This window comes from Colletes gigas, unplaced genomic scaffold (genome assembly GCF_013123115.1).
Source record: "Colletes gigas isolate AHSC1104 unplaced genomic scaffold, ASM1312311v1 Colletes_gigas_Sc00004, whole genome shotgun sequence".
Lineage (NCBI taxonomy): Eukaryota > Metazoa > Arthropoda > Insecta > Hymenoptera > Colletidae > Colletes > Colletes gigas.
The window spans coordinates 5,795,066-5,819,282 of NW_025106633.1; the positions used below are offsets into that span (position 1 = coordinate 5,795,066).

General features: G+C 33.8%; 2 protein-coding genes across 5 annotated transcripts; one reads left to right on the forward strand and one right to left on the reverse strand.

Annotated features, from left to right (window-relative positions):
* On the reverse strand, nt 1–19,987 carry LOC122405475 (cytosolic purine 5'-nucleotidase). 3 transcript variants are annotated; one of them, XM_043410253.1, is made up of 11 exons: nt 19,351–19,987; nt 18,647–18,682; nt 17,316–17,437; nt 2,794–2,867; nt 2,493–2,706; nt 1,973–2,396; nt 1,743–1,899; nt 1,369–1,609; nt 1,066–1,303; nt 873–992; nt 1–805 (listed from the first exon to the last, which is right to left on the reverse strand). In XM_043410253.1, the coding sequence occupies exons 1-11, from the start codon at nt 19,642–19,644 to the stop codon at nt 638–640; spliced, it is 2,088 nt and encodes a 695-aa protein (XP_043266188.1). In that variant the 5' UTR covers nt 19,645–19,987; the 3' UTR covers nt 1–637. The 3 variants fall into 3 exon arrangements, with proteins under 3 accessions (XP_043266188.1, XP_043266189.1, XP_043266190.1); XM_043410254.1 differs by lacking the exon at nt 18,647–18,682 and having other exon boundaries at nt 19,351–19,986; XM_043410255.1 differs by lacking the exons at nt 17,316–17,437; nt 18,647–18,682; nt 19,351–19,987 and adding an exon at nt 15,906–16,132 and having other exon boundaries at nt 83–805.
* On the forward strand, nt 19,373–22,531 carry LOC122405477 (O-phosphoseryl-tRNA(Sec) selenium transferase). 2 transcript variants are annotated; one of them, XM_043410262.1, is made up of 7 exons: nt 19,373–19,475; nt 19,627–19,768; nt 20,584–20,772; nt 20,847–21,120; nt 21,196–21,571; nt 21,649–22,145; nt 22,251–22,531. In XM_043410262.1, exons 3-7 carry the CDS (start codon nt 20,659–20,661, stop codon nt 22,514–22,516), a joined length of 1,527 nt encoding a protein of 508 aa, XP_043266197.1. In that variant the 5' UTR covers nt 19,373–19,475; nt 19,627–19,768; nt 20,584–20,658; the 3' UTR covers nt 22,517–22,531. The 2 variants fall into 2 exon arrangements, with proteins under 2 accessions (XP_043266197.1, XP_043266198.1); XM_043410263.1 differs by lacking the exon at nt 19,627–19,768 and having other exon boundaries at nt 19,426–19,475.
* Nucleotides 22,532–24,217: the final 1,686 nt, after the last annotated feature.

Consider the following 24,217-nt stretch of genomic DNA (forward strand, 5'->3'; position numbering starts at 1 on the left):
GAAATATTTTGTATACATTTTGTACTGTTTTACTTGAATTTAAATAAATATAGAGCTAAATCAACAAGATATATAGATTAATATGCATATTAACATACAATGCTGTTTACAGTAATTCATAACTTGTAACTTTTTTAAGTCATATTGTATGACGATAAATTCAGTTTATACATGTATTAATATGTATATATATTGCGTTCGATTTGGAATATTTGTTGTATCGGCAATATTGTATCGATGAAAACAACACGTGAAAATGGAACTGTGATCAAACCCAAGTAATATAAACAACGCAGTGTAATTTGTTGTAACTAAGATAATTTTAGTTATAAAAATAAATTATACGTACTTTGATGCACATATATATTGGATTGATTAACGGATGACGTTATTAATTATAAAATTTTAGATTATAGTCATCGAGTAGCATATCCAATTCTTTAATAATATTATTTGATGATTGAAAGAGTGGAGGAATTAAACTTAGTATAAAGAAATCATTCGTTACATCCGATCGAAATCTCAAAGTATTCCTTTTACGTGGCGAAATCGTATCGAATCTTTCAATAATACCACTAAATCATCGAAACAATGTAGGAACGAAACGTAATATAAAAAAGGCGGCAATGAAAATAATTCATTTACAATTACCACTTCTTGAACATGATCTTACATGATTTCCTTGTTTTTGAGAGTCACTGTCTTCGTCGCTACAATCTTCGTCGTGTGTATGGGTTACATTGCGTGGAGTTTCAGGCCTTGCATGCGGTATTTGAGTATTAGAAGCATCCACGTATAATGTTTTCTAACAATTAATAACATTATTATTCGTAACTATTTAATAACGAAGAAATAAAATATTTAGTACTTACATAAGGCTTGGTTGGTTCTTCTTCTTCTTCGTCGTTAAATTTAAAAGTTCGGGATCGGCTAATCATTGGCGTTTCCATTACAAATCTCTGCTCGTGGGCTACTGTACTCTCGTGGGGCATCTGAAGTAGATTAAATGAAAATTGGATAGTAGTGTTTACACCATATAAGAAAGAAACGATTTAATGAACTTACCAACATAGCAGGAGCTCGGAACATGTACGAGAATGGATAATAGATGAGGTTTAAGAAGGTTGCTGCATAAAGATCAGCATACCTCACCACTTGACTACTGAAAAAAGTCTGCCTACTTCCACTGCGAAACAGAGAACCCATCATGCCGTAAGATAAATCCATTTTGTGCGTAACGTCTCTTATGGATGCCCGAAGCTTAGAGATGTCGGGCTTTTCCTTTGTACTGCTATCTAAATTTCTGAGAGAAAAAATTTTCACGTTAAAAAGCCTTTGGTTAAAAGGTTAAGTAACTTTTTTACTTACTTATACATTTCTCCTAGCATAACATCTAAGTTTTGTAATTCAGCAAATAATTGACATTTGTCTGTCCAAACGTGAAGTTCTTGAACTAGTTCAGGCACTATTAAAAATGTTCTCCACCCTCTAATTTTCTTACTCTTTAAAATATCACCAAAAATATGATCCCCAACGTATAAAACGTCCTTGCCCTTTGCACCTATAAATTCGGTGAACACATCGCACGAGCCCCCCGAGTAAACTTCACCTGTTTTTAAAAGTAAATACACGTTTTATGACGATTGGAACGGACTAAACTATACAGTTGCTTTCGCTAGCATTCGTACGCTATGGAAACGTTTAATTGTAAACGATGAACATGGAAAAAGATATTGATTCACCTGTATGAAGTGGACCCTTGTGTGTCCCAAGTTTCAAAGCGCCGGTTCTTGTGTCTACTTGCCGTAAAATTGTACCTTCTCCGAAAAACAATGGTTTCCTGGCGTCCACTACGATAGTATCAAAATATGTTTTCCAATTTCTATGAGGTTCGTCGGGCTACAAAGAACGAAACGCTTGAGTTAAGTTTAAAAGTGCTTTTAACACGATAGTTGTTTATTGGACTACGTACCCTTGCTCCATGTGGAAAATCGAAGAGGTAAGTCATGATCTTATCGGTAAAAACGTAATCGCTATTCGTTAAAAGGAACACCCTTGCCCCGCTTTCCCGGATCCTTGTAAGAAACATTGGAAGCCTTTCGTCCTTTTTCACGTACTCGTCCAAATTCTCGATAGTTTTAGTTTTGAGATCACCGTGAAGGTGTATCCAATCCACTGCGCTTCGAACATCCTGGAATATACTCCTGAAGCTCATCGTTAATTCCCCCTCTTTCACCCCCGTTTTCTCTCGCGAGTATTGCGGCGAATTAGTAAAAAAGTCTATCAGGCACGCTAGTAAATATGTTTCGGGAAGATTGAATAGCGTATTGAGCACGTAAACCCTGGATTCATCCAATTGTAAAAATTTGTTTGGATAAAGCTCGTATACTTGTGAACTGAAAAAATTGTAAAGATGTTCGTTTAGAAAACTTAAGATATCACTATATACGTATTGTAGAATAGGAATATTTTTTACTACTGTTTTTACTTACTGTTTCAAAAATTCAAATCCATGGACGCAAACTAAAATATTTCCATAGGCATCGACCTTCAGTAAATTCCCATAAAGAGTGTCGAACCATAATCCACGCACTGGGAAACTTGGATCGTACTCGAATGCTTTAATTTCTTGCGGATATCCCAACGAAACGAGACGATCCTTCAACAGTGTGAAGCCGAGTTGTTCGTACTGCGGCGATTTGTATTCTAAATATGTGTGAAACGAAGATTAAAATGTATCGAGAGAAAGGAAAGAATATTATGTGTCTATTCGCGGATGACACGATGATTTACCTGCCAATGTGTAATCCATATCGAAGCCATAGAACTTAATGTTTTCTAAATGAAGACTACGGTTGACAAATATTCTGCAACAAAATCGAATGAACAGAGATCATTAACGACCGAGAACGTATATTTTTATCTGATATCTGGTATTTTAATTTATTAAAATAATCACATAAAGAATTACCCATTTTTCTTTTAGGAAAATTATAAATATACATATATATTGTACATATTTTTTTTTTTTAAGCGAAGTTTGTTATTGCATTGTCGATCTATCGCTGTTTCTAAATCTTCTGATCCAGTTGATGATATACATGGTAACCTCAAGATATCGGAATCATCGATTTTCCATATCTTTTTCGACCTACTCGTTTCTCGATTAAAGATATTTGCACCGTTACAAGGTAACGAGAGAGCTCTGTATTTAAAACGAAATGAATGTCACGTATCTAATACGAGAATGAATATTCAAATATTATGAGACTCAGTCCTTTTTTTTCAATTGTTATTATCTATCAAACACTTTCGTTAATATCTATTTAAGTTGGAATTTGATATCGTCAAGTACCTTCAGATATTAGTTTATTTTGTTAATCTTATCAAGTATCTATTTTTTTTATTTTGATAAGTTTAATTAATTTCAATTAGTTGTAAAAGTGCAACATTTAATCAATCTCCATTTCTGTAATCTTTGCAGAGCCATAATCATCAATTTTGAAAAATGATTATGTTGCATTAAACCGTAATACCAAAAATATTGTGTGCGCCGAGTAAGTAATGTTATTATTATAATGCAAGAGAGATAAACTTATCGAACGACTGTTCAAATAACACGATTTGATAACCGGCTATGACGGTCGTAAATGTACGTACGAGATCGATGATTCAAATTATATAATATGATAATAATACAATAAAATTATGTAATTATAATATTTATTTTCCGTTCACGAAACCAATAAAACCAATGTACACGGAAGGATCAAGTAACAAATGGTACAGGAAAAGATTTATAACACCCATCAGTTCCACTTGCGGAAAGAATGATAGATGTTATCCGGTTGATAATTACACCGATTCGTATTTGATTCGTGACTTCAACGACTGTATATAATTATATAAAGTGGACGTTAATTTATTTTCACTATGATAAAACAATACAAAGCATCCCAATTACATTCACTTCGATGTTTCTCGTATAGTTACGTGTACAAGGTGTACGGCCACTCCTAGGAAAAATTTGAATGGGAGATTCTAGAGATCAAAATAAGACGAAAATCAAGAATATCAGTAGATTGAGGCTTCGTTAAAAAGTTATTAAAAAATTTCAAATTGTTCTGGGAAAATTATTTTCGCTTGCAGGGGTCAATTACAATCATTTTTGGTGAATAGACACACCCCCGAAATCCCACGCATTTTCGAGAAAAAAATTCAAGGTGTGAAATTTTTCGACGAAAAAAAAAAATTCTATATCGTTCTGAAAAAATTATTTTTGGTTGCAGGGGTCAATTACAATCATTTTTTGTGAATACACATACCCCCGAAATCCTACACACTTTCGAGAAAAAAATTCGAGTAGGTGCTGAAATTTTTTGGCGAAAAAAAAATTCTATATCGTTCTGAAAAAATTATTTTTGGTTGCAGGGTTCAATTACAATCATTTTTTGTGAATACACACACCCTCGAAATCCTACGCAGTTTCGAGGAAAAAATTCGAGTAGGTGCTGAAATTTTTCGACGAAAAAAAAAATTTCAAATCGTTTTGGAAAAATTGTTTTTGGTTGCAGGGGTCAATTACAATCATTTTTGGTGAATACACATACCCTCAAAATCCTACGCACTTTCGAGAAAAAAATTCGAGTAGGTGTTGAAACTTTTCGACGAAAAAAAAAATTTCAAATCGTTTTGGAAAAATTGTTTTTGGTTGCAGGGGTCAATTACAATTATTTTTGGTGAATAGACACACCCTCGAAATCCTACGCACTTTCGAGAAAAAAATTCGAGTAGGTGCTGAAATTTTTCGACGAAAAAAAAAATTTCAAATCGTTTTGGAAAAATTGTTTTTGGTTACAGGGGTCAATTACAATCATTTTTGGTGAATACACATACCCCCGAAATCCTACGTACTTTCGAGAAAAAAATTCTTTACCGAAAATATACTGTGTGTCCGGAAATGTTTCTATAACTTTTTAACGAAGTCTCAATCAACAAATTAGTATCCTTGATTTTCGTCTTATTTTGGCCTCTAGAATCTCCCATTAAAATTTTTAAAGGTGGCCGGAACACCCTGTATGTATACAATTAAACGGTATCCAACGGGGAACAATCTGTGTATAATTTTGACGGAACTATTCGATGCAGCTGTTTAATCTCTATAAAAAAAAAAAGTACCAAGATACTTATTCGATTCCATTTAATTTCTTCTTCACCCTGTATCTGTCTATATCTTTTCCTCTTCGTCTCTTTTTTAAAAATAATTATTTGCATCGAAATGCAAAGGTATCAAAATAAACGATCTCTTTAAAACGAAGAGATACACGATCGGTATAGAGGTATATCGCTTAAACGAATAAAACTGTGTTACACAGTAACCGACGCCTGTTAACGATGCGATATATTCACTCATCAATTTCACGCTACTGTAAGTTATTAATTTTCCCATCAACGGTACAGCCGATAATTTAGCAACCGGCTTTGATAACGATCAGTTTCTAACACAATGAGAAAGAACCAATGACTTACTCGTTTTGGACGCAGCATCGTGTGTTCACGAAATTCGCAGCCGGTAAGACATCGTCATTCGCATCCTTCAGCCACATTTTTTGCTACTTTCAAATAATCATCGGCACCTCGTAATCGATATGCGTACCTGTTAGTCGGTAATAACAGCTTCGGTAGAATGGGATCGATAAAATGAACACACGAAAAGCTTTGCGAAATTGAAGTGAAAGCGCAATATGTCATACGGATTCTTCGTAATTTCAATGTCTGAAAAGGGACGCGGTTGATGTAGCGTCTCGAGGCATTCACTTATACTCAATATTTCTCCACACACATGTCTCCGCAGACGCATTCTGTTAACTTCAGTGACACGTTCAATGTACTACCGTGTTACATAGCATAACATAACATAATATGACAGTTATTACGAAAGGTAAACTATCGAAATTTCGTTCTCCATCTCTCTTCCTTATTTTCACGATCGATTGTTTAGAAATCAGGAATGAAATCAGTATTCGGTTATATTTATGAACTCCTTACAGATAAAGAAATAAAACACGTTTTCAGAAACATATTTAATAAATTTCAAAAGTACTTCAAATTTTGATAAACAACGAAACGTATAAACGTACACAAAATTAATAAAAAAATTTACGAACAAATAAATGGATAATTAAATTTGAAATTCTATGACAAATCTATATTATTATAAAACAATTTATTTATATAAAATTTCAAGAAAAAAAAATCACACTAGTATCATACACGCACGATTACGATACATAATCGACTGTTCAGATAAAAATTTATTTTTGGCCCATGTATTTTTTATTCGTCATCTAGATTAAAGTCTACTGTACGCTGAAACCGAATAAAGCGCTGAGTTATCGAATATGAATTGATAATGTATTTGTCATTTGCTGACCAAGCAATTGCAAAATATATTGTGGAGTTTTTAAGTTTCCTTTAAACATTTGACAACAGACGAAATACAAATTCGTAAGATATTCGATATTCGAACATTTTTTGGATAAATGTGGATAAAATGTTGGTAAAGTATAAATTTAGTAAAACGGTTACAAAAAAAAAAAATTTAAGAGAATTGAATACGGATAAAGCTTTCGTATCATGTGTTGCAATAATGCCAGGGTGATGGATGTCGACGAAGCTCCTAATCAAGAAGGCGTTGTTCTTTACGTTGATAACGGTACGGCGTCAACGAGTCGATTGTTCTTCGCCGCATTATTTGACTGAACGTGTAACATTTAATTGATCCACTTTGTCAGAAATGAAAAGTATAGTTTGGTTTCGAAATCGTGAACACGTAATGTTTTGAACAGCGACGAGTGAACGTATTTTTTAATACAAAAAGTTTACGATCAAGAAGGTATCGTGACATTATATTTTCTTTTATCTTCTATAAATTATTTCAAATATCGTAAATATGAAAATAGTCCCTAGAAATAGCGAATACTTGTAATTACACTTTTCGATGATACAACAGTTTATTTAAAACAATAATTCGACCCTGAATAAACGAACCATACGGAAGACGATAAACTTAGTCCGAAAAACGCAAGTTTTGCAATATAATCGCATGACGATAAAACTGTCTCAAAATAAATCATCGTGCTATAGGCGTATTGCTTTGTTCGATTAATTTATCGAGGTTCTGACATGGAGGAACGTTCGATTTAATTTTGGTTCACCGTATCATTAGTATAAACAAAAATAAACGTGTAAACGATTAATCAAGTTGAAGGCCAATGTCGTCGGACCGTATCGTTTCAAGAAGCAGTGTCTAACAATGCGGCTGTTCCAATTATACTATTTATTCATATTATCTCGGTCAGTGTGTCTTGTAGAAGATCAAAAGTTCTATTCAATTTGAATTAAGGAGTGTACAATTGTCAGTCTATGCTTTCTAAAGCACATACAGCGCATAAGTTTATTCTCTATGTCTTTGTTACGACAAATTTTAAACGATCAACTTAGACGGGACCATAGCAGATTACAAAACGTTCGAAATATGACTCCAATAAAACACGAGGAAACTAATTATATGTACATATATTGAGTCACGTTGCGGGTACGAACTATACGAAATAATATTTCGTAATCTTGACAGGATGAATTCGTTTAAGACATTAAGTCTCACGAAACAATTTTGGGAACAAACAATTTAAGTATCAAGTTCATATTACGTCAGTTTATATTTGTTTCTAATCGATCCCACCTTGGTATAATTTTACGTTACGTTACAATTACGTTACGAGTCACTGAAGTTTATTTCGGAGATAAACAATTAATTCTACATACTTGTTTTACGTATATCGATCGTTCGTCAACGAAAATTTAATCGAATTTCAATAAACCAACGTGTACATACGATTCTCGCACCGTTATCCGACGCTACAGTAACTATTTTGTTTTTTATTGCACTTGAAACGTTCTCAAAAAAATGTCACTACACAGGACACCGCTTCCTTTATTCAAAATCAAAGACAGAAGAAATAAGAATTATTTCACACTTGTCAATTAAAGGGGGGGATTCGATGATACACGTGAAAGTCGCGTGACAGAAATGTACGATGCGATCCGCTCGATGATCAAACGTCAACTGATCCTTGACTTGCTGAGTAACCGGTTAATACGCACCGATAGGAATTAATTCAACGTCTTCCGGACATATGTAAATCCGGTCCGTCTCTACAACGATTCATTCCACAACGTACAGTGATTCTTCTTGATCGTGTAGTACAGTACAAAAATACCCTAAGTACAGTAAATGGTTGTTGTCGTTTAGACAACAAATTATTGTAATCGAATTAATTATTAAACGGTAATGCCATTCCGCGCATTTTCATATTAAACGTTTCAACCAATCCTCCTCACAATGATGTACGGTATTACTCTAGAATCCGTCGTTTATTTCGTCTGTTATCGATAGTCGGTATTTGGAAGTAAATTGAAACAAGACAAGAGTCATAGTTCACGCTAGAAGTGAACTATGAACTAACATCTGTCATGGTTACGCAACAATAGTTTCAGTACTTATATTATTGTTATATTATCATTTTCAATTTTTCGACATACGTTAATATACTATAGAAAATACAAATGCTGAAGGTAAATGCGAGAGAGAATAATGTAACAAGGAAATTGACAATGTTGATTTGTTGCTTAAGAGGATGTTTCTTAAGTATTCTTTGGTGTTTAAAAAAAAAAAAAACCGTATACTGTTTTGTACTGGGATTTCTACATGTATTTAATACTATATTAAAAATATAAAAAATTGTACCAGTTACGGATCATTAAAGAAAAATGTGATTCTAACCGTTATGCTAATTATCTTCATTAAAAACTATGTGGTTATGGCATGAAGTAGCAGTTACGTAGATGCGTAGAAAAAGTCAACCGTTTTACAAAGAATCCTTTTGTCTCGTGGAATTATCGCGTGCAACTCTGAACAACAGACGTGCATATATTTATGTCACTTGCAAACTGTCATTTGTAGGATAACTTCGTAAACAAACTCGGACGTAAAATGTTTCGACACGATGTAGAAATACTTGAACGTTTTATAGCGCCAACGAACTCGTAACTATCGCAATTACTAGTTAATGGAAAAATCTTATTTCACGAGTGACGGACGAGATTTATGCAATCCATGTGTGAAACGATCACCGAAATTGCATCATTCGTACACATTTCACAGTGTAACGTAAACTTTTACCGAAACGTATTTCGAATTATAAATAATGTAAGTTTGAAAAGTTTAATTATCCAATAGGGATATTTTGTGCTAATTTTTGTAACGTCGAAAACCATTAATAACTACACTCGAAATATAGAAGCAAAAAGAAACTAACGATTCACAAGTTCGCGATGAAGAGCAATGATTTATAACTGCTTACGTAGCTCGTCGAACGGTTTTTAGCGGAATGTAATCCCGCACTTACGTCCCGAACGCGTTCGAAATGTCTACGACTTTCATTATTTTCGTGCTCGGTCTCGCGTAACGGTCGAACAAAAAACGTACACACGATGATCATTATATTCATGGACGTAGGGGTGAGAGTCACGTCACCTTGCGCTGGGTTTGTGTATGGGAACTTCTTCGTTACCGGTCTAAAATTAGATCTGCTGAATTCGACCATGCGATGCGATACAAACTAGAGATTTTATCGAAACTTTCGATCGTCTAGTGTTACGCAATCGACGATAATTGGTCTATGGAAAATCTCGAACTATTCGTCGACCAATGTTCTACGACGACACGTCACACATAGCGCCCGTTTATCCCGAGTGGAAAAACGCTGTAAACAACAAAATATACTCCTTCGTACGAAAACGAGGCAAACGAATTTCTCGCGGCCGTTATCTGTATCGATTGCCAAGAAAACGTATGGAACATGCCGGCTCTTGAACGATCGGAGTTACGCCAAGTTACTATGCGGGGCAATTTCCGGGTGCCATAAAATTGTTAAGCCAAACACAGACTCTGTTTCGTTTTAATTGCTCTGACGCGAGCCTCTTTCGCGCGGCGGTTCGCGATATCGACTTTCGGTTAAGTCGGTCAAGCATCGCGTCAGGATGCACGTCTGCACACGAGTTCGTGCAAAGGCAGTATCGTCTACACTTTCACTCTGGCTATTCACTCGCTTTTGCACGAGTATACGTACAGTTTCTCGCAAAATTTACCGCACATCTACGTTGATAATAAAAAATGGCAGAACAATTGAACGTGAAAACAATATACAAGGCATTCTTTCGAATACTTTAATTCTAAGTATGTAAACAAAATATTTTTGGTTAAGTTTGTAGTTATTGTTTACACCGAAATGTAATATTGTTTAAAGTGTTTACTTTTACGATTATAGAGAATGTATGTAAAGAATAGGAGACATAAAAAAAAAAATATATGTACTATTATATAATAATAAATGAATACATTCTTTTTCTTCTTGGCAAGTTCTTGCAGTGCAAGAGTAGGTATTTAACATTTAAAATAAATGTCAAGAAAGTTTTTACTCGTTGATCGATGGTATATTTTCCAGCGCGTGTAACACTAATTGTTTTTTTCAACGTTTCAAACTTTTCAGGCGACGATATCGCTGTAACACAGTGTGCTGAGTCACATTTCCAAGATTAGGATTACCATAGGGGATTCTCGAAACGTTTATTGATGAATTTAGAAAAATAATACTTTCAAAGTAAAGCTGAGCTCGACACGAGAATATTTAAACAGGATTTCTTTACTATCATCATTTTTATGGAGAAGAACGGTAAACGGATGAAATTAAAATCACGGTGTAGATCATGATTCTAACATATGTGCACACGCGACCTGCTACTTAGATGTGGCAGCTAAAATTAAATTCTAAACATATCTAAAAGCCCATTTCCCTGTCGCTTTTTGCTCTGTTCGAGAAACGACCGGCCTTATAGTATCAATATATTACACGTGCCCATCATTGCGATGTTATAATTAATGCATATCGAAATCGTGTTGCCAAGGTTTCCTGCCAATGACCAAAATAAGTTGCACCCATGGTTCTTACGCAACGGCGATTAACTTGTTTAAAATATATTGTATTTTTTCTTGTATAGAATAATTAGAGGGTCATCGTGGTATCTGAAGATCTAATGAGACTTACAAGCCAAATATTCGTTAAAAATTGTTGAAAAATTAAAGCAATGCTTTTCTACAGTGCTGGGCACAAAAAAAAAAAACTTGGAACGTTGAAACACGCAGATAACTTAAACGTTTCTTTCTATTAATATATTGATCATCGAAGCTTAACAATCGTTAAAGTATAATTCTCTTATTAAATCGAACATTTATTTATTTATTTAGAAAATGCAACTATCAAATATTGTACGGTTCATCGTTTTGACTAAACAACAACTTTAGAATTCTTATTTAAAAATCATACGAAATTTGTGCACACAATATTGATTTCATATTTAATATTTGGTTCTCATTTTCGTAAGAGTCCAGAATCATAATTCCGTAATTCTGAAACCTATGTTTTAGTCAACGGAAGAAATTTAACAACGCTGCGCAATATTCCGTTCTCTAATATTTACTTCAATCTCCTGAATTGGCCAGAAACACGATCCTGCAATTGAAGCATTATACTTTATACGGTCGTGCAGACAAGAGATCAGCCATTTGTGACGTGGCAACAGCAGGTACTATATCCATTCACGTCGTGCTGCTCAAAATGCGTCACGTTTACGAAGAACTTGATGCATTTGTTGCATCGATAAGCGATATTAATATATCCACGCCACAATATAGCTTCGTTTACCCAGAATTTGACACGATTTTCGCAGACTAAGCAAACAAATAATGTTATTCTAACACTGTAACAGTTATAGAACCGGTGTAGTATCGGTTCTGAAGAACCGTAACCGAGACCGATATATCCATAACTGTTATATCATTCTTTCGGTTCTCATAACTGTTCCCGATATTATAACTATTATCTAAATTTTTAATTAAGTAGTATCTAATTGTCTAAAAACAAAATGTGAAAATTTCATGAATCTTGTTATATTCCTATTAATAACACTTTATTAAACGTCGGAATACTAGGTTGTGTGGACTAAAACAATTGGCTATTCGTAGCCTTAGTGCGACTGTCAAGAATCAGAATCCTCATTTAGGGAAAAGCGCAGGATATATATGCAGGATTGGAAAAGAGGGAAAGGTGGGAAGAGAAAATCGCGAGACAGAGAGAGCTTCCAAAAATGAGTCAGTGGTCAAGGTTCGGGTGTGAGTCAGGATAAACAATGAAATCACTAAGGAAAAGAATTTGAGATGTTTTGAAGTTTTATATGAAGGGGATATGCGCGTAAACATGATAAGACATACTGTGTAACAATTTATCTGTCGATTAACGTGTTAGAAATTATTAAACGGGTTTCATTTCAGGTAGCATACTGGTTAAAATAATCCCGATGATGATAAACCATGAATCATTATACCAATAGAGAACAAAGCATTTGTTAGTATCAGGAATTTGGGAAGATCGTGAGACTTTCTCATGAATACATTGATCCCATTGTGTGTACAAGGTAGACGACGATCATGTTACAAAAACAGGATGGTTCTTTTGTCTCGTCACGTTCAATTTCTCGAAGTATCTACGCGCGAATGGGCACGTACCCTTCGAGTTTCGAATCTACCTTTCAGGACCCAATACGATCGTAAACTGTTTCTGGAACGCGTCGTACTATACAGTGAGTCACAGCCAAAATCGTACACCACATATGAAAATATGTTTCGTTCGAAAAAAAGAAGTTTACGCTAAAAATCTAATCAGACCTTGAAACGAGAACATAAAAACTTAAATGTAAAGTTTCATTTAAATTCATTCGGCTGTTTAGACGCAATCATGTTAATGGCATATGCATGTACGTGAATAAATAGGCACAGAAAAAAAAAAATCATTTTTTTTTAATAGTCACAATTATCGCGAGGTCATATTTTAGCTGTTACACGTGCAAGAAGGAAAGATTCACATTGGCAAAAAGTGGCAATTATATAATTGCCCGAAAGTAATCAATACACCTTCCCGATCACCCGACCTAAACGTAATTGAGAATATTTCGCATGACTTAGAAGTAAGGATTAGAAAACATACGATTATCCTACAAAGTACTAATTTTTAATTTAATTTGAACATAAAACAATATTCTTAATGTGTACGATTTTGGCTGTGGCTCGCTGTAAATGCATACGTGTCCAGCAGCACGTAGCTGGAAGTAAGAGCTCCGTCTATCCGAGCAATCGAAACAAAAAACAAAAAAGGCTTACTTTTATCTATGAAATACCTTCGTACATGGATTTCGTCAGCTTCGCTATGCAGGGCCGTTATCATTGTTTGAGTCATTAAAGATTGGAAACTTCGGACCTGGTTGGAGACAAAGGTCAGGCCCGAGCAAGGAGGAAACCAGCGAGAAAGCGTCAATATACTGCATGCAGTCGAAACGAACAGTCGCGAGCGAGAAGGTACAAATTGTAGCTCTAGAATTATATCAGACAATATTTGTCTTACTAAATTTTTATTATAGTATCAACAATTGTTCGTTTACATTAGTTTTCTCGTTGCTGTTATTGTTTGATCTCACGTGGAAGATTATTAATCTCAGAAAAGTAAAATTTCCTCGACCCTATTAGTTCAAATAATGGAGGTTGTGCCGTAATTGGAAGTGGAAACGAAGACGGGGGAAAAGAGAAGAAAAGAAGACTCGGAACGAGCGAAACTGGTTCGATCGAGCTGAACTGGGTAGTCCATTGTTCGAGTACACTGGCCGACGCGAAGAATGCGACAATTTGTAAACGAGCAGTCGTGGAAACCATTGCTGCAACTTCGTTTTAAAAAAAATGCAGTATAGTACGATGCTGGGGCGTTGTTCGAACGAATCTTTATTCGGAACAACGAACAACTGATGCAATTTTATTAATCGTTTATTCTATAGATATTATTTATAAAGAATCATTCTATACTATGTGCTTCTTTGTTTCCAATCCTACAGGGGATTTTAAACTCGGCATCAAGGTTAGGCTAGAATCAGACGAGCGACGAAATGAAAGACGTTTCTGTCTTTCTTTTTCATCCGACTGAAAGGAAAGGATCTACGGCACCCTGCAAGCAATCATCTTTGAAATTTTCCTAGTAAACGCGTCTTGCAAGTATTATTCAGATAAAATGCACGCGCATGTAGGCTGCGATATCCCGTATTTTGCAATGTGTTTAGTATTTTCATTTGCGTTTGCGAAGATACCGCAACGTGGCAACATTTATTTTTGTTCTCGTTATCAGGGGCTTTCAATGCCAATATATTATAAGTACTGTTAATTGTACCGATGTCGTTAATAACCGCGTTGTTGGCGCGACGTTAAACCATTAAATAAAATATTTAAAAAAAAGCGACACGTTGTATATACTCGAAAAGGTAAACGGTCGGTTAGAAAAGCAACGTGATTATCTTACAAATAAACGAAACCATAAAAAATCGTCTCTGTCGTTCAAAATGAAAATGCAAAGATTTACCTCTGACCTAATTCACGCTTATCTGTTCGCATGCCGCTGCCCTCATTGTAGCTATCCAGGTCTTGTTCGCTACGATCGTTCCTGATTATTCTGTTTCCGGGATTTAAACAAAAGTCAAACACCGACCGACGAATAGACCCCTTATGGAAGACGTTCGAGTCGTCGAATCTGATCTTCCACCCTGCTCGAAGAACATTCGTACGCTGGTTACATAGCCAAAAAGGAAACGCGTAACGAAGTGGCAAGCCGAGTCTTTTTTTTTTACGAAATAATTTTTCCAGTCAACTCTGGAAACTTTCAAACAATATTAACCCTTTCTGTTTCGAATATTTTATTTAGTCCTCGCAAGAAGAGTACAAGATCCTCATAACTGATTGTAATATTATACATGTACAGGGTGCGCATACTATGTGGATCTTACAATAGATGTAAAGTAAACTCGTTTCATTGACATTTTATTTTCGACTGTTTTAATGACGCAACTACTAACTCGGTGTGACAAGAAATAACTTAAACTTTTAAATGTCGCTATTTATCATATCTTGAAGCGTTAATGATGTCAAATGGTATCACTGGGAAGTTTATATAGTGATACCATTACGGAATTATTGAGACAGAAAGGGTTAGAGCTTGAATTTGTCGAAGTAGAATAAAATGTGTTGTATTACTTATATATCAGTACATATTTCCGAATTCAGACTACTAATTGTATATACTTGATACTTTGTTGAGTTATCCTCAAAAGAATCATACAAATATGAAATTAAGATAATAAAATAAAAATTATATTTTACTACATAAAATTCTCATCTGTATATTTAGGTAATTCAATTTATTTTTATTGCGTCTCATCATTTCCGTAGTGTATTTACTACGTTCATGATTTCAATGACCTTAAAGTATACGAAAAGTAATGGATCACCGAGTAATCAACAGATAGTTAAAGATCGTTTAGACGTGGTTTCGAAATTATGTTAAATTAGAAGATAAAAGGAAAATAATTGGCCATAACAAGTTAGAATCGTTTATTAGTCATTATTGGTTTAAACTCCGACGATTACTTTTACCACGGGGCACTAATGAATTCCTCTTTCAACTAAATCAAAACACGTCAAATTCATTTTTGTCCGATTTTGTTGTTAATGTTTATAATTATAATCTTAATTTCATATTTGCGTACAGATTGATTATTTACGATATTTCTGAAGATGATTGATAACTTATGAGTCGACACGTTAAATAGAAATCGTTCGGAAACGGTACGTTCCACTGCTGTTTCGCATGGAATCTTGTCAAACAGGGAGGTATTTACAAATAAGGAAGAATTACCAGTCCTGCTTGGCTGTGTAACCAGCACGTTCACGCTTCCACGGCTCATTACGACGTAACCACGATGTCGTTGTCGGTATCGATCGCGAACTGTGAGTATTTACACTTTCGTTGACTGATCGGCGCGAACGACAAAAGTGACCGCCGTCGAATGAGAATTTTCGACCCCGTACGACGAGAAAACAACTAAAACGAAAATATGGCCAGAATAGCAACGACGATAAGAAGGCTGCAGGGGTCATTCGCGTAACGATAATAGAGAGGAAGGAAAAGTACACAGATACGCGCCATGCTAGGTATATGAATGTAGTTGCTAGCAACCAGAACGTTTAAAATTCAGAGAACTTTCTGATGTAAAACAATCGGAAATAGAATTTCTTAGAAGTCTAAACACTGACTCATCGCTGACGATCATTAATATACGTCATAACGGAAGGTGCGTTGTTATCGTCAAGATGTCCCGATAAGTCATAGAGCATTAATGTTATCGCAATGTGCGTCCCAACGCGCCATGGGTGGTACATGTCGGAAGTTTCGATCAGACGAAAAAATTGATCGAGATTAAAACAGCATCGAACGTAAATTCTGAATTTAGTCGCGCGAACCTAAAGTATTCGCGATCACCGCACAAACATTATTTAAGTTGAACGAGTTATTTTCGCGCTCTATGATCAAACAGCTTCTTGACAGTGCGTAGGCTGTTTAAACTGTCGTCCTTGGCGATCTTATAAATATCATAAAATCACACTTAGCGTAACTTATACGCATTATCGATGATTGTTAAAATCGTCCATTCACTTTCTGATTCATGTTGCTTCGTGACAAGTCGCAAAATAATTAGAGGGTCAGTTATTCAACCTACTTCATTAAGTTAATAAGGAATCCTATAGTAATAGTGATAGCAATATCAATAGCCCCAGTGATAATAGCAGTAATAGTATTCTATTAATGTAATAATAGTACGATTATAGCTATTGCAATAATAATAAAGTAGCAACGAAAAATAGCAGTGATAACACACTAATAACTGAAATAAGAATAATAACAATAATAGTAAAATAGTATCCGATATCAGCAGTCACGAAAAAGGGTAATTTACAGTTAGTTGGATAACAAGTAAATGTATACCATCTTAAATGTACAATAATTTCATTTCTAATATTTGACTTGCAAAAATTTCCCTAGATATGAGAACTACTAATTATTTTAAATAATATACCAATAATACTGAAATACAAACACAAACAAATTTCTGTGTATAAAATTCATTATTATCGATCATAAAATAATTATGTGCTGTACTTAAAAAAATTTGTATAGAATAAGTTGACAACTATGTACAATGTATTGTTTAGGTAATAATTTCTGTATCAACAATTTGACAATTGCAAATAATTAACAGTTACTAACCTCTGACTAGCTTGTCGGTACCATTTTTTAGTTCCGCTAGGGTCGTTATCGTGTAGTGGCGTGTTTGGTGCGGTATTTTCATGATCGCCGTGTGAATTACAATTTTCTAATTCCATGTTTATCTGCAAAAATTGAAAAGGAACTCGTCAATTTATTGAAACATTAAACTTTTTATTCAATTCTAAACATTGTCCGTAAAAAAACTCTTATTTGCATGCTAAATATTACAAAATAATTGCAAGAATGTTGGTAATCATTTTTTTTTTACATAAAAAAAATGATCCTTTTTTGATCAATGGAAATCGTAAGATTCTTATGGTAAAATTTTCTTCAATTTCACCACTAGAATCTTGCGCAATTTGCGATACCCGCTTATCTATTTATTGTATTAAATTTAGCGTGAAAACTAAGAAGAACTAAGTGAAAAAATGTTCGCGTTCGTATAAAACGAATAAAGATGCTGGTAAAGTAATCTGCAAAGAGTAAGTCACAAATATCAAGCGTAAAGCTAACAATCGTATTTCGAAATAACCATTTTCGTTATCGTGCAATAGTACTAATATTTCTCAGTAAACACTTTGCAGTACTGTCATGAAAAATAACATGTTAATGTATAAATCGTTTCCATGCCAAGTTTATCCGCATAAGTTTTAATGTACTTTGTTTATCGATTACTCTTATCACTGACGTCTATCTTACACAAATTTGTGAAAGTGTACAGAAAATATCGGCTTCGTACACGATTGTATCAGTTTTATTACAAACCAATGCTTACGTATGAGACGCAGTGTTGCAAAGCATTTTCTGTAACTTATTAGCAAAAATTATACAAAATTATTACGGCCATTACATTCTTTTCATTCACGAACAAAATTTATCAGAAGTACAAGGAAATATACCTACGCGATCGAGTTTTCAATATGTGTTTAACGTTCTATATTAGAATAAACAATACAATTTAGAATACTTTTCTCGTATAGGTTAAATGCCGACGCACTGCACACCTGTCATTTGAGCACTAACTCAACACCGCCACACGATGCAAACCTTATGCAGACTGAGGTCAATTCACATCACTGAATTGCGTTGACCTCCGTGCAAGTATACCAATGCAGAAAATCGAAGTGTTCCTATACTGCTTTAAGTTGTCGAAATTTTTATTGCGCGCGCGGACCAAAACTTTTTAACTTATGAACGATAAACAGCAACTGTCACGACGAAAACGTATGTTACGTGTATGTTAACTTCAATTAGTAGTAGCACAATTGTTTGTTTATGGAATACGTAGTTTAATAATAGATGGTTGAAGCACAATCCAAACTACTACTTACGTCTACTCTTTTATCATTTCTGAATTTTGGTAGTACCTAAGAATGACGCAATAAAAGAAAAATGATTACTTTTTAATCTATCGAGAAAAAAAACATTATATTCAGATAAATGACAACATATGATTATGTAATGTTTATGCGACAGACTGTACGTTAAGGATAATAAATAGCATAAAGTTGAAAAATGTTAATATCCGAGTACAAAACGATCACGAACTCTTCGGCATTATAACAATTAAATAAATTTTTCTCAAATGATTAATAATTCGAATATGTCGTAAAATTATTATAAATTATAAAATATTATGAAAATGCCGCGTAAAAAGTGCGAATGTCAAATGAAAACAGTTTAAATAACTGCTTCGCGAAAAAACGATTTTCTCAGAAATAAATGGCATAAAAAATATTTATATACTTACGCAGTTAATAAAAATTATTTCTATCGTATAAAATGTTCTTAATATGAAAATAAATAAATAAATAAAAATGGATATAGAAATAGACAATGTTAAATTCTGAGCAATATATACCATTTTATATGTATACAGTAAATCTTAAAAATGCATAGGTGTTATAGGATACATGAACGTACTTAAAAATCGCTGATTCGGCACTATTGATATGTCCATTTTTCGTATCAGCATGTGATGATCAATGATTTCAATGCAAAGAAGAAAGAAGATAATTATCAGTAAATGATGCACCTGCCGGCTAGTTGAGTTGTGAATTACACACGTATCACTTTGACCTGTAAAGACGGCGGACGAATTCGTTCGTAGCGCCGTGCGTAACCCGTCCGTCCGCTGTCGCCTGAACGCCATAATTCGAGGTAAAATTCCGTGCTTGAGAATTTTCGCGATTCTCCACGCGTCCGCGGTACACATCGTGTAACCAACGACAATTGAAACGCAGTCCCGAGGCCCCCGTGGCCAAACAATTACGTTGTATCCTCTGTATTGCGTAAAATTAATCCGATTTAGGTGACCTCGACGCGACATAACCTAACAACCTGTGTCTGGTGACAATTCCGGATGATCGCGACACGAGCCGTGTCTATCTTAGCTCGGCTCTATTAAACGAGAACATATGCAATTACGGCTTGGAGTCTCTGGAATGCGTCAGGTAGTGCATGATTATTAATGCACCGCTATTTTAATTTCATCGTAGCCCAACCCATTTTTTACCGTGTCACTTGGGCCACTCCACCGAAACTATGTCACTTTAACATTAATAGTTTCTTTTTATTTGTTCGCCAATTAGACCACGACTCTAATCGCAATAGCTCTCTATTACTTGTTTTCGCGTAGAGTGTTTTGATATTTCGAAATTTAAACGATACAAACACACATAACCTTCACATCACTCCCGTATTAAATTCGTTCCACTTTATTACGCTTTTTAAACGAGTCAAATCATTGGTTCACTGTTGATGTTATTCGCTTATTTACTGTATTCTTTTAATATGATAAATTAATTTTTAAATAATTTATTGTTTTACATTCACAATTTGTAGTCTGTTAAGTTATAATTATCTTTTGTATATAATTGTTTTGTTCCCTTATAACAAAAGATGTATGTATAATTTTTTAATAAATTTCAGTTTTATACAAATCATTTGTGTTTTATTTTATCATATATATTTCAGATTTGTTGCACCTTATATTTCCAAGAATATTAATATTCTCCAGCAGCTGATACATTTTGTCATTAAAGTATATGTTCGCAAATGTATTTGTAATCTATCTAATATTACTTTTAAGTTTTGTCTTATAAGTACAAATATTTATCGCATACTCATGATGATCGATATTAAACACCAAACAATGTTAATGTTATAAATTTGTACAGTTTCTTTTATGTTATGTAATGTACATTAAATATTAATGTTGCTTGTAATTTAATAATCATTCTAATAATCTTACATTACTTATCAAAAGCAATGGTGTGCTAAAACATCGAACTTCCTAAGATTTATGGTCTAAACGTTTGCAAGAATTGGGTAAATAAAGAAGATGAATAATCAGGCATTCAGTTTAGCAGAAAAGCTCATTCCAGCAACCTATGTGCAACAAGGCTTAAATGCAAAAAAATCACGTGAAAATCTTATAAGGCATTTTATTGAACATGTAAGATTTTGTTTAACAATCTAACTATGAGATATGCTAATGATTAGTGTTATTTACCAATTTTTTGAAAACAGCAAAAATGGCCAGAAGAGGGATGGGATGATACAACGATAGAAGCATTTCTCTCAGACCTATCACAAATGGATAGCAATAATTTTCCTTCTAACTGTAGCGTTGGAGAACGTGAAGCAAGAATTATATCAAACATTGTTGCAAGACGACATTTTCGAATGGGGCATGGTATAGGTAGATCGAGTGACTTAGAAGAAGTACAACCTAAAGCTGCTGGAAGCAGTCTAATGTATAAATTAACAAATGCTCTGGTACTTGAAGTTATTCGATATATGGGTAAGACTAATAATTCCAAATTGTTTCATATAAGTTATGCGTATAAGATACACTCTGTGATATCTTTTATTGCAGGGGTAAAGAGCATAGCAGGTTGTTTTTTATCTCCAATGGCTACAGGCATGAGCTTGGTACTGTGCATGTTAACATTTAAACAAGACAGACCGCGAGCAAAATATGTTCTATGGTCTAGAATTGATCAAAAGTCGAGCTTTAAGTCAATATTTACTGCTGGTTTAGAACCAATTGTTATTGAAACGAAAATAGTTGGAGACGAGGTAAAGACAGACATGCAAAGACTCGAATCACAAATGGCAGCTTTAGGTGAAAGCGTTGCTTGCGTGCTTACAACAACTAGTTGCTTTGCACCTAGAGCAAGTGATTCTATTGATTCTATTGCAGCACTGTGTACTCAATATAACATTCCCCATTTAGTAAACAATGCATATGGGTAAGTTTATATGCAAAAATTTGGTTTTAAATATATTACATTTAAACGAATACTATATGGTATTCTACTATTAAAAGCTTGCAGAGTACAAGATGCATGCACCTCATACAAGAAGCATCACGGAAAGGCCGTGTCGATGCTTTTGTTCAAAGCACAGATAAGAACTTCTTAGTGCCGGTGGGCGGTGCAATTATCGGTTCGTTTGACAAAAATCTTTTAGATCGCATATCAAAAATGTATCCAGGCCGTGCAAGCGCTAGCTCAATTATGGATGTAATGATAACATTACTAAGTTTGGGAATGACTGGTTACAAGCAACTAATAACACAACGTAAAGAAATGTATTCGTGTTTAAAAGAAGAACTTGGAAAATTAGCGGCACGGTACGACGAAAGATTGCTAGACACTAAAGGAAATCCCATATCAATGGGAATGACTCTTCAATTTTTAAATCATCATAATGGTTTTCAACAAGTTAACACATTACGTTCAATACTATTCCTACGCAATGTTAGCGGTATAAGAGTAATAACGACTGCAGAATGTAAACACGTTGCTTTACACAAGTTTGAAGGTGTGTATTAAATACGTGACTAGTATATTTTGTCAATGTATAAAAATTTGTTATCTTATTATCAATAGATCCTGTTTTAATTAATATTATCGTAATTTTATTTAGGTTGGGGAGCACATAACAGTAATTATCCAGTACCATATTTAACTGCTGCTGCAGCTTTGGGTATGAAAAGATCAGACGTGGATGTATTTATACAACGATTAGATAAAGCTTTGACTAAAGTGAGGAGACGTTCAGCTCCAGTTACACCAACAGCATCTCTTGTTGGATCTAGTATCAATGGAGATACAGGAGGTGCTGGTGGTCCTGGAGAATCTAGCACAGCTTCAACTAGCCGAGCAAGTAGTAAAGATAGTTTGAGAAAATGAACCGTAATCAACGCAACTGGCCAGTCGAATCAATACATTAATTTGTAAGTGAATTATTTACTTGCAGTTAATACGTGTTGGATACCTCTGAAGAATACCTGCATTTCTATTTTGTACATTAAAATTTATTCTTTCACGATATTTTTACTTAAAATTTATTTACAAGTTCCATGTTTAAAACTACTTTTATCAATTAGTTTAAAAATATTAATCTTTCGAAATTACAAATATAATGCAATCACCTTTTAGGTATATAGTTCGATCCTTTTAAATTATTAATTTAATAAGAACCTATAATAAAGAATATATTCTACAGAGGTATGTAACAGAATAATGTGCTGATTCGTCTGTCCACTTGCGTTGTAACCGTCAATTCCCAAGAAACAAAGAATGGGAGTTCCCTGCGAATGGTATTAATGACTTGAACATTAAAGCTAAATTTGAGAAAAGGAAAGAATGTCAGGATATTCTATACATCCATTTAAAGATATTAATTCGTAAGCGCTGGCCGCAGAAATATCTGTTATACTCGTTCTGTGTTATAACGTATATGAAATTACGTTTAAAACACAGTATATTGTTAGATTTCTGACTTGTTATTTCAGCTTTTAATTTTATCCTTATTTAATATCAGTGTACGAGACATAAATAGATCAAGGTAAAATAAGATTAATTAATTTCAATTCGTAAAAATTACTTTCTTTTAGAGATTTTTGTGTTTCAAGTTATTATTTTATTTTCTCGAAAAGCACCGTATTAACACAATTAGTTATAGATTTATCATTGTAATGACCATGTATGTTGGGAAAACTATTATTCTATACTTTAAAACTTTAAATCATGAATTAACATTTTTCTTGCATAATTCATTTATGCTGAAAATTTTACATGATAAAATCGAAAAGTATTTGCTTTCACTTAGGAGTAATATAATTATATCAATGGTCATAGCGAAAACATAAATATGTTATTACTTGTAAAGAGAGGTTTATAGTAGATACAGTATTTGCTTCATCACACTGTTATAGAAAGTATGTATAAAAATTAGAAGCACCATACGTAACAAACAATATTTTCCAGATTTGTATAAATCAAGTGCTCGCACAAACAGGTATTTATTTCCATTAATTTTATGTTAAACAACACTACTGTTCATGATTTTTGAGTTGTCTGCTTTTTATTTCTTAAATTTTATTTAGTTACATTATTACATTATGCAACAAGTAATTGCATGTATGTACTTTGTGCATTAAAAATGCACAAACTTTGTTATTATCAAACTATATTTCTTATACGAAGCAACAAAATTATCTGTTCGATACTTTCTAACAAACAATGAATACACAAAAGGAATGGCACATGTTTGAATAAGATATTATAGTGCTAAACACAATCATTTTTTAAAAGTGTGTACAAATTTTTGTGTATGTACGTGTAGTATGCACAAAAACTTGTATACACATAACAGGAAGGATATATATTTTTAAACCTTACCTTTGGATAATTTATTTAATGTTAATTACATACTATTTCATTAATCTACATTTATAAAGTTGTACTTTGATTTATATAATATATTCTCTTTATGTTTTCTTTCCTCGAAATGTATAATCTAATGTTTGTGAAGTCATAACATTTAGATTCCCTTTGTGCATATTTTATTGATACAATGTAATATTTGTTCACGTATATTCATATTAG